The sequence below is a fragment of the Brachyistius frenatus genome, unplaced genomic scaffold (genome assembly GCF_029030835.1).
Source record: "Brachyistius frenatus isolate BFR_SWC_R1_liver_20210118 unplaced genomic scaffold, ASM2903083v1 Contig_27, whole genome shotgun sequence".
NCBI lineage: Eukaryota > Metazoa > Chordata > Actinopteri > Embiotocidae > Brachyistius > Brachyistius frenatus.
Genome location: NW_027210626.1, coordinates 2,323,857 through 2,337,015, shown reverse-complemented (window position 1 = coordinate 2,337,015; position 13,159 = coordinate 2,323,857). Strand labels below are relative to the sequence as shown.

Below are 13,159 nucleotides of genomic sequence, written 5' to 3'. Positions count from 1 at the left end.
CACACACACACACACACAACACACACACACACACACACACACACACAAATATGCATACATACATAACAAGCATATTTCAGAGATTTAAAAAAAAGGTGTGTTTGGAGCCGTCAGTGATGCTCAGAGCAGCCTGGTACAATTGCAAAATCAGATACTACTATACAGACGACAGGGCTGCTACAATATATCAGCAGATAGTAACTTATTTTTATATATATAAATATATATAATCATGTTGGCCAATAAGTAACAAGAAATCACAGAACAGAAATGTCTGATAATATATGATATAGTACATAATAGGAAGAGAGAGGACCCAAACACATGTCCAAGTCATCAGGAAAACACAGGACACAGAGACAAGAACCATGATGTCGAGAACAGAAGCGACAAACTGACAATGCAGACTGAAAACACCATGGAGAAGAGGACAATGAGGGACAAATGAAACTAATCAAAGTGGGGTGGTCTGTTAGCCAAATTCACTGCATTAATATATGGGTTTGGGTACATTACATAAGGAATCTCAATAAGCAGTCAATACATCCTACTGGGCATAGACCTCATGTAGGTTTGAAACTATTGGAGCAACTTTAACCAATCAGTATGCGCTTAAACGTGGCTGAGCAAGCGTTAATCCGAACAAGGTGTCCAGACTATGGTCACAGCGTAAAACTGAAGCTGCAAATAAATGTCTGACGAAGCTCGGCTAGTGATCGGTCACAAAGGCATGGAACAAAAGGAAGGACGTGAAGTAACAGAAACGACAAGACATAACAATTGCAAAGTAAAACAGGAAACACTGGGGAGAAAAGAGACTGGGGTCCAGAAAGGGATCATGACAATTCAGAGTGTGTCATTATATATTTATCTATGAATTATAAATATGATAAATACTTAATAATATCTGTCAACCAGAGAGCTCTGACAGGTTTATTCTTAAATAACAACATTCATAGCAAGGTTGTTTGTCTGTTATGTCTTTATGCACAAGAAAAGAATTCGATTTTGAAATTTCCAGATATCAGCCTCAACAATCTAGCATCACTCAGGTTATACAGTTTGTTGTTTTCTTGTATCTGTGCAGTACTTTTTACTCTGCAGGTCTCATGATAAAATACTACAAAAGAGTTACAAACATGGAAAAACAAAGCAGAGTTCATCTTCATGTGTTCTGACAGTAGGTTTCAGGCTACATTTGCATTGCAGCTGCAAAACAAATTACAGTGCAGCAGTTATGTAACAACAAATGGTATAACCCGAACACTGAGTCTGCCCAGTACAAATCTCATCAGGATGTAAGAAGTGTTTCTGACAAAAAGCTTCAAGGAACGCAAAAAGGGAGGCACGTGTACACATGTTTTCTTTTCTTTCAGTGGGAACTCTCACCAGCTGATAGAGGAGGAATTACATTAGGTTAGGTTAGGTAGTTACTTTATTAATCCCGAGGGGAATTTTTATTTTTTTATTTTTAGGTTATTAAGATTCATTACATTTGTCCTCTTTGTGTTTCTTGTTTTCTATCTCTTTCTTGATCTTTCTTGCATGTTCATTTATTGTCTCTGTTTCTTACCCCCCCCCCCCCCCCCCCCGCCCTTTTTTTATTATTATTTTTTTTTTATATCTGCTGACATTTTCATTCCAGCGGCTTCAGAAACACACTACACTGCACAGACAGTAATTCTCCTTGCACTGCTAATCTGCTTTCTGCTGAAGACAAAGCATGACCAGGGGCAGCTCATTAACGAACCATTGTTCACGTTTCCCCTCTCCAAGAGCAGCCCGGTTTCTGATCATTTCAAAAGGTCTGCAACTCCTGAATGTTGACCGAAGAGTGTTGCGCTTGGCTGAGGAAGCTATTTTAGAGAGGTATACATCAGATGATGAATGCAGTGGGTAGGAACAGTTCATAATAGGAACCAATGAACAGGCATGTATGCTATCTGAGGAATGCTAATGAGTTAAAGAACTAGACTGTCTCACACAAAACATGGACAGACAATCAAAGACATTATTTCGTCTCAAATCTGAATAAATTCTCCAGTTTAAGTGGCAATTGGTGATAACAAATGTTTTTATTTGAGATTTTTGTGACAGTGAAGCAGCATGCCATCGTTACCCATACACATACAGTACAATCAAACACCCAGCAAATTCTACAAAGCTCAAACTTCAAACATGACTGAATTCCTCTTTAATCAGATGTTTTTGATTTTCTGGCATTATTTTTCCAACATCTCACTTTCAGCCCATTGTAGTCAATCATTTACTTGTACATTTGCACAAACACACCTTGGAATATGTGCAGTCAAATTTACTGTCATAATATTACTGTTAACCTTTGTGTTTCAGGCCCATTGATCTGTCTTCTCTGTGGATAACAGGCCAGTACATTAATACAAGCCTTGTTAATTTGAAACGCTGTTCTTGCCTTTAAATTATTTCACAAATTATGAGGTTTTTGAAAGAAGGAAAGTAAAATGAATAAAGAATAACTTTGTGGAATGCCCTTTATTTAAAACCAGGCTAACAGCATTGTGCCTCCATACTTGTGATGTGTACAGGAAATTGTGTTTAGATGAATAATGGTTGACCTCAATTATATTTTGTGTTGACATTTAAATTTGATGAAATGGTCAGCATCCTGTATCTAGAAATAGGCTCAGCTTATAAATCACTATTGTAGTGGTAGGAAAATCTTTCATTGTATTTTTTTCCCCCCGTTTGTAATGTTGCCTCTTCTTGTTTACATGATGTCTTGCTGGTGCTGTGTGGACTCACTGACAACCTGAGGGGGAGAAAAAGAAATACTGTCAATTGTTAAAGATTTTCCATATGAATGCAGAGTGTTTGCAGACAACATGTGAGCAACTTTCCCATCTACAGTGAACAGACTGATACTGATGCTACTCAAGTTCACCATTCAGTGCAGGTATTGCTCGAAGTGAAGGACTGTGCTGGGACTGTGGTGCTGACAGTGAAGCTGCTTGTTTAAGGAAGCCAGTGTTGCAGAGAGTTGCAACTTTCATTGAAAGTCTCTACTCAGGGTCGATGCAAACTACAAGATTTCAAGGTTAGACACTAGAAACTGAAGACCAGAAAAGGCTGTTTTTCAATGCTGTATTTGTGACCTTAAAACATGAAAATACAAAAATGAAGAATAAATCAAAGCCAAAAAGGAAATATTTGTTTTAAATCTGGTAGTTTGCTTCAACCTGCTGATGTGAGCAGATAATAAAAAGTAGGTGGGATATTGAAACCAGACTTACACATTGGGCACTAGCGCTCTGGCTCGTAGAATACTTCATCTGGATAAGAATTTAGTAAATCAAAATGATTTGTTTGGAACATTTTCAAAGTCACTGTATAATTTACTCGATCTTTCACAGAGTTTGTGTTCTATGATTATTTGGGTACCGTGTGCACAGACATCTCTGCATGCTGAAATAAGTAGATCACATTTATGTGTGTGTATGTGAGCTCAAACCTCTCCGTCACGGGTCTCGATGGTCTTGATGAGAACAGTCTTCTTGGAGTGAACCTCTGAGGAGCGTGGATGCTGGGACTCAGGACTGGTCTCTGTTAGAACACATTCATGACGCTCTTACACTTTCTCATAAACTCAATCATTAAGCTTTGCGACAAATACACAGAATTAATTTTGCCTGAAGACATTGAAGTCAGTTTATCATTGCCTTGCACATTAAGGGTATAATCATCAAACAGTATGTGCAGCTGGTAAGACTGCAATTTAAAAATCATTGGCACTAATTAATCATGGCTGTTTATTGTACATCATATTTAATTGTTGCCAATTGTTTTTATTTAAGTAGCCACAAATTAAGGCTCAGCAGAGATTAATTGAATATTTGGCCTCTTAACACATCAAGCAAAGAGGCTGAGTTGAGTGAATATTGATGTGTGGCTTGTTGGTGTTCGCCTCTGTGAATCAAGGAGCCATGAGGGGTTTTGAAATGTCATATATCCCCACACAGTGGTCCCAATGTGTCACTGCAGATACGCTACATGTAATGCCCTCAAAATAGCACCTACCATATACAGTCACAAGCTATAATTAGTCTTTTTGTATTGCCACATTGAGTCTAATGGAATGTAAAACAGATTTTACAAGTATTTATATGTGGAAGGAAGAATAGGTCCTCCTACCTCTGAATCCAATGGAGGAATAGGCAGACTGGACAGGTGCAGTGGTGGTGATCCTGTAGAGAGAAGAAATACAAAAGTCAGTATTACAAGTGAGGATGAAATATATATGGAAATACAAATAACAGTAAAAGTGAAGTAGTTTTAGGACAGACAGTTCAAGACTGTCTTCATACACACACACACACACACACACACACACCTGCTCTCCTCTCCCTCCAGCAGCTTGCGGTAGGTCGCAATTTCAATGTCGAGGGCCATCTTCACATTGAGGAGGTCCTGGTACTCCCTCAGGTGGCGAGCCATGTCATCCTTTAAATCAATGCATAAAAAGTGTTGTTGTCTGTTCGAGACAATCTTCTAATCAAACACGAAATCGACTTTAAAAACCTGTTAAGTATTTTTAAATCCTAAACCCTACACCAGTTCAATGCCACTTCTATTAGTGTAAGGTAACTTCCCTACCATTGCTCAATATCTAAGTATGTTACCTTCATTTTAGCGATATCTTCCTCCAGCCGGGAAATGCTATCCTGGTAACCAGATGCCTCGCGGCCCGTGCGATCCTCCATATCTCTCATCTGGCGCAGCAGAGACTCGTTCTACAAGGAAACCGAGAGATGAAATTAGGAGTGAAGAAGAGGAGTCTACAAGTGTAAAACAGAATAGAAGTAATAGACGGAGATTAGGGATGTGTGTCTTGGCACAAAATGTGTTTATCATGAAAATGTAATATTGACCAGCAAGAGGAAAATGCAATGAAGCAGATAAGTGACCAAATAAGTTGAGAAAAGAGAGACAAGCTGCAGTAAATACTCACAGTGCCCTTAAGTGAGTCGATCTCACAGGTGTAGGACTGGATCTGGTGCCTGTACTCCATGCTTTCCTGCTTGGCCTGACGCAGTACATCGTTGTTCTTAGTCACTGCCTGGCTCAGATCAGACACCTGAAGAGAGAGGGGATGAGGTTTTAACAGAGCAACAGCTAAGTGAGATTATGTGTGTGCGTGTGGTGAATGTGTGTGTACTCCCATCATACCTTAGACTTGTACCATTCCTCAGCCTCTGCAATGTTCTTGGCAGCGATGCCCTCGTACTGCATGCGGATGTCCCTCAGAGCTGCTGTCAGGTCGGGCTTGGACATGTCCATCTGGACCTGCACCTGAGTCTCCTGCATCTGGCTCTGCAGCTCGCGGATCTCCTGCAAGACATCCAGAGAAAGAAGAAATTCATGTTAAACAGAAAGGAACCCTGTTGAAATGATGACAAGAAAGTTAAAAAGAATAAAGTAATTTTGCGGGACTTTAAAGAGAAAGAAACAGCAAGAAAAAGTTCTCATTTAATCTGTGTCTGCATTAATATTCAATGGAAAAACAACTTGACTTTGGAAGACGAAGATATTACAAAAATGGAAAGGTGAAATCATGAATAAAAATAAATCTGGGTGCCACATCAATGACATTTACACAGAAACACATGAGAAATATAAAATGTCAAACTAATAATATTGCCTTCTAATATTTCCTACCAGTGCATTGAAGCAACATTTTTTTAAAATATTATCAGAAGTCTAAAATAGCAACAGGCTAATACAGCATTGTGGACCAAGAAGTTTTGAAATTAGTAAGCTTTGGTTGCACTCAGCTGTCTTCTGGTCTATCCAAAAAATATAAATAGCTTTGCATCTGTTCATGAGCACACACTCTTTTCCTCTTTCACACAACAGCTGACACACTCTCTTCAACCAATCAGCAGTTCAGCATTTCTGAGAGGTCAAAGTTGAGAGAAAGAAGACAAAATGACAAGAAGGGACCTCAGCTGTGTCGTCACATGTCTGAGAGAGTGGCTCAGTGGCTCTTTTGATGTCTGTAAGCAAATGTAGACAAATGTTTCTGTGGCTTATATTGCTTTTGAATTTCAAAACCTAAATGCAGAGTTTGTTACATGTTCCTAGATATTGCCAGGAAGTGTGAGAATGTGTAAATGTGCATAATAACTATGTTTAAAAATGAGCAAGTGTGTTGCAAGTGTGAAATATTTGATCCCTTGAGGAGCTGCATGCCTGCGGAGCCTCAGATCTGATATTACTGGCAGCATGGTATATCATTACATTATATAATGCAGTTCACGCCATCCTAGTGACACACATGGCACATAGATGTACAGTGGATGTGGTGGCCTCATTGCAGGCAGCCAGACAAACAAGATTGATAGAGCAGCAAACCTCTTCATGGATCTTCTTGAGGAAGGCAATCTCCTCTTGCAGACTCTCAATGCGTCTCTCCAGGTCCAGCCTGGCCAGAGTGGCATTGTCAACATCCTGGATAGAGACACAGAAACACAAATAAATATACTGACAGTCCACCACACAGGTAAAAATATGCAGAGAGAAAATAAAATGAATAAACAAAAGTGAAGGATAAAAGAGACCAGATGGAAAGTTTTGTTTGCATAAGAATGGGAGCAAGTAAAGGAGAGTGAGACTGATGGGAAGTTAATCTGTTTAGGTTAGGATTTGAAGAGAAGACGAGTGAGATATAAAGGAGAGATTTAATTAAAAAAAAAAAAGACATACGGCTCTGAATGCAGACAGGTTGTTCTCAGCTTCTTCCTTCTGGTGAATCTCCTCTTGCAGTCTGGGAGTGTGACAGCAACACACAAAAAGGAAGAGAGGAAAAAGAAAGAGGAAAGTTAAAACAACTAAATAAAAAGAGAAGAATTGTGTTTGAGGACAGAGCTTCTCCCCCAGGGACAACTTACTAGACAGAATTTTTTTTTTGCTGTCGGTATATTTACAAGAGCAGAACTTAACAGGCAATGACATATCAGAGTTTCATTTAATTTGCATCCACACATAGACGCACTTCTGCAATTGCTCTCTGAGTCCTAAAGCTGTGGGGCAGCTGCTGCCGTGCTGTCAGAGTCAGAAGGGTAACAGTGAGTAAGGAACAGAGATCTGTCCTTGGCTGGGCTGTTTCCAGAATTAGAATTTCACCATGCACTTTGAACAGCTGGAAAATGTAGAAAAAGGGACTCATGCAATTTATGCATTCTGTATATGCAGCAAAGGCCACCGGTTGGTCTTTTAGCAGATTTGAATGATGTCACCATGCATGCAAATGTTTTATAAACATGTTTGTGTGTTAGCGCTGACTTAGTAGCTACAAATAGAATGTTGAGAACCCACAGTCTGCTCACCTTCTGCCACACACACACACACACACACACACACACACACACACACACACACACACACACACACACACACACACACACACACACACACACACACAATATGTATTTGGCGAACTCACTTGAGCAAAATTGAAAAAAAAAATTCTCACTTTTATAGTTTTTCGGTTCTTTCTAAACCCACTCACAGACAAACAGTTTATAATGTTTGTACATCTGTTCATTTCCATCTGTATACTTCTCTTCCTGTCTGACTGCTTTCTGTCTGGCTGAAACTTTATCTGTCTGTCTGGACTTTTATTTCTCCCATAAGCCTTCAAATCTGTCTCTCTCTTAATTTTCTTCTGCTGCGTCTCTTGTGAATAGATTATAAAACACCTTTGTATAAAGCTGGTGGGCCGTCACGCTCACTGAAGTGTGCCTGTTGTCAAATCTCTCCTTTGTTCCTTTGTTGGTTCCCTATTCTCCCAAACAGGAGAGATCTCCTCTGGAAATTGGTGAGTTGTCTTTGCTGACATTTGTTGGTCATTTTCATTACGCAGATTAGATAAATCAGTTCAACCTCTACTCTTTTCCCCTTTCCTACTTTCTATATCTTCTGGGTTTTTTTCTCTTCCTGTGATGCCTAACAATGTGTCACTCTTTTTTTGTTGTTTTGTTTTTTACCAGTGGCTGCGAACCTGTGGGTTGGGACCCTCCAAGGGGTCACGCGATAAATCGTTAAGGTTGCAAGATTTTTTACAAAATTTTAATTCAGAAAGATTTCTTTTATAGACATTTTTATTTGATTTAGGCTTGGTTTTTATTTTTGAGACTTTTATCTATTCTTTTATCTTTGAATGGCAGATCACTCTTTGTTTCAACCAGACATTTTTGGAATAGGGAGTTGCTTTACTTTAAAGGGTCACAAGCCAAAAAGGTCAGGAGCCCTTGATGTTCCAGATGTTCGCACACACTGTGTCAGAGAACCTGCCTCAACTATTCAGTTGGTGATTGTCTTTGTGGTTAATATCAGCCTCTTACTCACTCCTACATGTGTTTGCTGGGAACTCAAGCTCTGACTAAAACCATAAGACATTAAGTATTCCCATTATTCATTCATCCACACGTTGGTGCAGTTTCATCCACTAAGCCTACCTGAGCTTAAGTTTCTGCAGGTCATCAGCTAGGTTGTCTCTGTCCACCTCCACTCTTGCGCGTTGGTTGGAGATGGCCTCTATCTGCCTCCTCAGCTCCCTCATTTCCTCCTCGTACATCTCGGCCACACGCCCGGGCCCCTCGCGGCCCCTCATCTTCTCAATCTCCACCGTCAGCGCCGCATTCTGCTGCTCAAGGAAACGCACCTTCTCGATGTAGCTGGCAAAGCGGTCGTTGAGGTGCTGAAGCTCGGCCTTCTCATTGGTCCTTGTGTTGAGGAAGTCCTGGTTCATGGCATCTGCGAGGTTGAAGTCGAGCTTCTCGCCGGAAAAGGTGCGCATTGCCGAAGAGGAGCCGAACCCTGCTCCGCCGGCCCCGGAGGACACCCTGTAGCTGGAGTAGGAGGGCGCCCCAGAGCTCTTGACCTCGTAGACTCTGCTAGACATTTGGCTGGAAGAGCTGCGGCCTCCTCCCGTGGAGAAGAGGGAGGACATTGGGGTTGCACCAACACCAGAGCCGAAGGCGCGGCGGTACGAGGAGGCACTCTGAGCTGAGGAGGAGTAGGACTTGCTCATGGCTGGTTCACTGTTGGTTTGGCTTGCAGTTCTGATGGAGTCGCGTCAGCTGCTGAGACCCAACTGTCCTACTGGGCAACTGGGAGGGAAACTAAGTGAAGAAATGCTGGGCACCGAGTGCAACTATTTGTAGAGTCACCACACCCACTCCTGTCCCCAACCCCTCCTCTCTATCCTCCCTCTCTCTCCGTGTACCCCGGGTGTACTCCCACTACCCCCCCCCCCCCCCCTCACACACACACACACACACACTGTATCGCCACAGTGCATTGATCCCTTTGACGGCATTTTGGATCAGATTGTAAGATTTCCCGATAGATTTCAGCCATAAAACTTCTTCCACACCTAATCAATTTAAAGGTGTAAATGAGCCTGAATTGTGATTTTTTTTTTTTTTTTTTTTTTTCAGAGAAGTTGTGAGAGCACAAAGGAAGAGTGTATGAGAAGTTTACTGCATGCATTTTTCTTGACCTGACAAATCAAAATCTATTGAGGTGGCATCAGTAATGATTGCATTTTAAAGAAAAGGCAGAGATCTGATTCGTCCTGCTTTTTAGGAAAAGTAATTTGGCTTGGATTATATGTTAATTATAGATTTATGGCAGTCCTTTGATATGCTATTTGATTTAAGGCCTTTCCTGTATCTCCTCTTACCCTCTTCAGCCACTCATCTTTTCTTTAGCCTCTCCTCTCATACCTCTCCCCCCTTGCCACGCCTGTTGCCAGCTCTTGATTCAGCTGTCGAAGGTATCTGGTTTCTGTAAGTATGCCTGCATACGTGTGTATGTGTGTGTGTGTGGTGTTGGTGGTGGTGGTGGTGGGGGAGAGGGGGGGGCGTGTATGGTATGGATACATGACAGAGTGAATGAGTGAGAAAGTATTTGTGTGTAGGAAACCTAATGTGGGAGGAGGTTGTTGCAGATACATTATAGACGCGTCTCGTAAACACATCCAGAGACAAGTGGGTCATCACCTGTTTTAAATAACTTTAAATATAGCTTTACGTAGTTTAAATACTCTAACTTAATTCAGTTTAATAGCAGCTACCAGTTTATTGGCGCTAAACTGGTTTATGAAATCACCAATGTCTTTCTGTTAAGATTAATAACCTTAGCTTTTATAATTTTTATGATAATATGTAAATTTCAAAATATTGATTTGATCTCTTCTAAGGATATAAAATCGCAGTGTCCTAATGCAAAAAACCCTAATTTACTATATACAAAATTTAACTTACTACCCTCTCAGTTGCTTTAGATGTTCCAAGAGAGTTATGTATTTTTCCTTGGTTATATAAGAAGCAGCTGGGTTGGACTGATAGAGCCTCTGCCAGAAAGGTCACACATTTGTCTTTGTCATTAGACCTCCCCACTGGACTCACACACCACGAGTAGGTGGACAGATCTGTCCATTCTTTAGTTAAATGCTATTTTGTGATACTGGATGTGAGTTTTTGTGATTCAATGTCTGTGTGTGTTGAATTCATCAACTTAATGGAAAAATGTCTGTTCACACTGGGACAAATGTTCCATCCCCACAACTTTACCCCTGATCACACCATAATATCCACTCATAAATCTGTTATTACAAGCATGTTGCAAAATGTCAAGTTACACTTTAGCAGATAGGGTGGAAGATTGTCATGAGTTCAATATTTTAGTCCATTTTGGCCAATTAATTACCTTAGCTTGCTGAATGTTTGTGAACTTAGTTGGAAATTTGATTCTGGGCACCACATGCACAGCTGGTTAAACAGAATTAGATTGGGGCCCAAATGGAAAAGGTTGGAGTTAAGCAAGCAGCAAGGATGAGGAAATTCTCCTGTAAATTAATGTATGTAAATAGAAGGTCTTCAATAGTGTGGAACTAAGTGTGTGTGTGTGTGTGTGTGTGTGTGTGTGTGTGTGTGTGTGTGTGTGTGTGTGTGTGTGTGTGTGTGTGTGTGTGTGTGTGTGTGTGTGTGTGTGTGCACGTCTTTCTACAGTTATGTGGGAGGAGGTTGTTGCAGATACATTATAGACGCGTCTCGACACTTCAATAGTGTGGAACTAAGTGTGTGTGTGTGTGTGTGTGTGTGTGTGTGTGTGTGTGTGTGTGTGTGTGTGTGTGTGTGTGTGTGTGTGTGTGTGTGTGTGTGTGTGTGTGTGTGTGTGTGTGTGTGTGTGTGTGTGTGCACGTCTTTCTACAGTTATGTGGACCACTTCGGTTAGAAACCATACTTATAAGGACACATACACGCTATGAGGACATTAAGGCTGGTCCTGACAACCTTAAAGGGCAGTTTTGGGCACCACATGCACAGCTGGTTAAACAGAATTAGATTGGGGCCCAAATGGAAAAGGTTGGAGTTAAGCAAGCAGCAAGGATGAAGAAATTCTCCTGTAAATTAATGTATGTAAATAGAAGGTCTTCAATAGTATGGTACTAAGTGTGTGTGTGTGTGTGTGTGTGTGTGTGTGTGTGTGTGTGTGTGTGTGTGTGTGTGTGTGTGTGTGTGTGTGTGTGTGTGTGTGTGTGTGTGTGTGTGTGTGTGTGTGTGTGTGTGTGTGTGTGTGTGTGTGTGTGTGTGTCTTTCTACAGTTATGTGGACCACTTCGGTTAGAAACCATACTTATAAGGACACATACACGCTATGAGGATATTAAGGCTGGTCCTGACAACCTTAAAGGGCAGTTTGCGAGTGAAGACTTGGTTTTGGGGTTCATGTTAGGGACTTATTTAAGATGACGAAGGTTAGGGTAAAGGGCTAAGGAATACGTAACGTCAGTGAGCATCCTCTCAAAGGTAGCTGTACAAACATGTGTGTGTGTCTATCAGACACCGAAGGCTGCAATTGAAAGCGGGCCCAGACTTGTGAGGCATCTCTTCCCTGCCTTGTGTCACAGCTGTGACCAGCTGTGTGTTAATGTGTTTGTGGGAATGATAATTATAAAAATGATGTTGATGATGACTTTACGTCTGTAGGTTGCTAAATATTCCTCTGAGAGCCACCTACCAAATGACAATGATGCTTTCAGTAGAATCAGGTGTCACTGTGTAAAGATCTGCTAATTTACAAAACAAAATGTAATCAATTCAAATAACGTGTCAGACTGGCATCAAATAAAACAAGTAGTGTTAATGTATGTATAAAAGTGGGTGTATTTGTTTAAGCGGTCATCGTTTGTGGTCATGCACATATTTGCGTTTCACTGAGCGGTGTGCGTGTCAGCTGCTCGTGGTGTCAGCTCTATTTTTAGATTTCCCGTTTGAACTGTGTTATTTGGCCCCTTTCCCAAAAGGATCCCTGGACTGGAGAAAGAGCTCGACACCTTCCAAAAAAAAAAAAAAAAAAACAGAATGATGTGACCACCGTTACCGACATGCTCTGGCTGCCCAACATCAAAGTCAAAATTCTAATGAAAATAAGATTTGACTTAAATTGGTTCACCACACCAATAAGTCTACGGCAGATCATTTTATAGTCATGAGAGCGAAGCCACTGTCAAACACGCCATCCACATTCTGGATGTGTTCAGTGTTTCACATTTCAAAAATCCCCGGAAAGACAAAACTACAAAAACAGGATGTTGTAAAACAGTTCAATATATTTAGATCAGGCTCTCAAGCAGATATAAGTGCTGAAAAAAAAATCTTAATCGACGATGAATTTTCAGTTGTCCTTAAATTTGTACAGACTGTACTCATTGTTTCAGAGTTAAAAGGAATTAGAAAATAGTTAATTTTCTATCTTTTTCCTGTGTTCAAATATTATAAATTTAAAAATAACTATTAGATGGATTGCCTTTACATAGATTGTCTTGACAAGATATTGCCATTCATTTTCAGCTGATATTGATACTGCACAGAGGATAAATTCTAATGACTTTATGGTGCTCTGATGTTTCCTGGAGCCGTTTCAGCAGTTTAATAGCTTATTCAGTGAGATAAAGTATCTGATGAACCATACTGACTTCACAGAGGTCGAGCAAAGGAGGAGGTTTTTATTGAAATGTTTTTTAACACTATTGGATCATTTTTATATTTGATTAAGTATTTAATGTCCTGATATTAACTGTGAAATCTCATTTTGCCTGATTCTTGATAATCAAA

At 40.5% G+C, this 13,159-nt stretch overlaps 1 protein-coding gene across 1 annotated transcript; it reads right to left on the bottom strand.

Annotated features, from left to right (window-relative positions):
* Window positions 1–2,056: 2,056 nt before the first annotated feature.
* Window positions 2,057–9,173, bottom strand: LOC138620914 (desmin-like). Its single transcript, XM_069698560.1, has 10 exons — window positions 8,493–9,173; window positions 6,739–6,799; window positions 6,388–6,483; window positions 5,203–5,364; window positions 4,985–5,110; window positions 4,656–4,766; window positions 4,367–4,476; window positions 4,168–4,220; window positions 3,488–3,579; window positions 2,057–2,788 (listed from the first exon to the last, which is right to left on the bottom strand). The coding sequence occupies exons 1-10, from the start codon at window positions 9,065–9,067 to the stop codon at window positions 2,747–2,749; spliced, it is 1,428 nt and encodes a 475-aa protein (XP_069554661.1). The 5' UTR covers window positions 9,068–9,173; the 3' UTR covers window positions 2,057–2,746.
* Window positions 9,174–13,159: the final 3,986 nt, after the last annotated feature.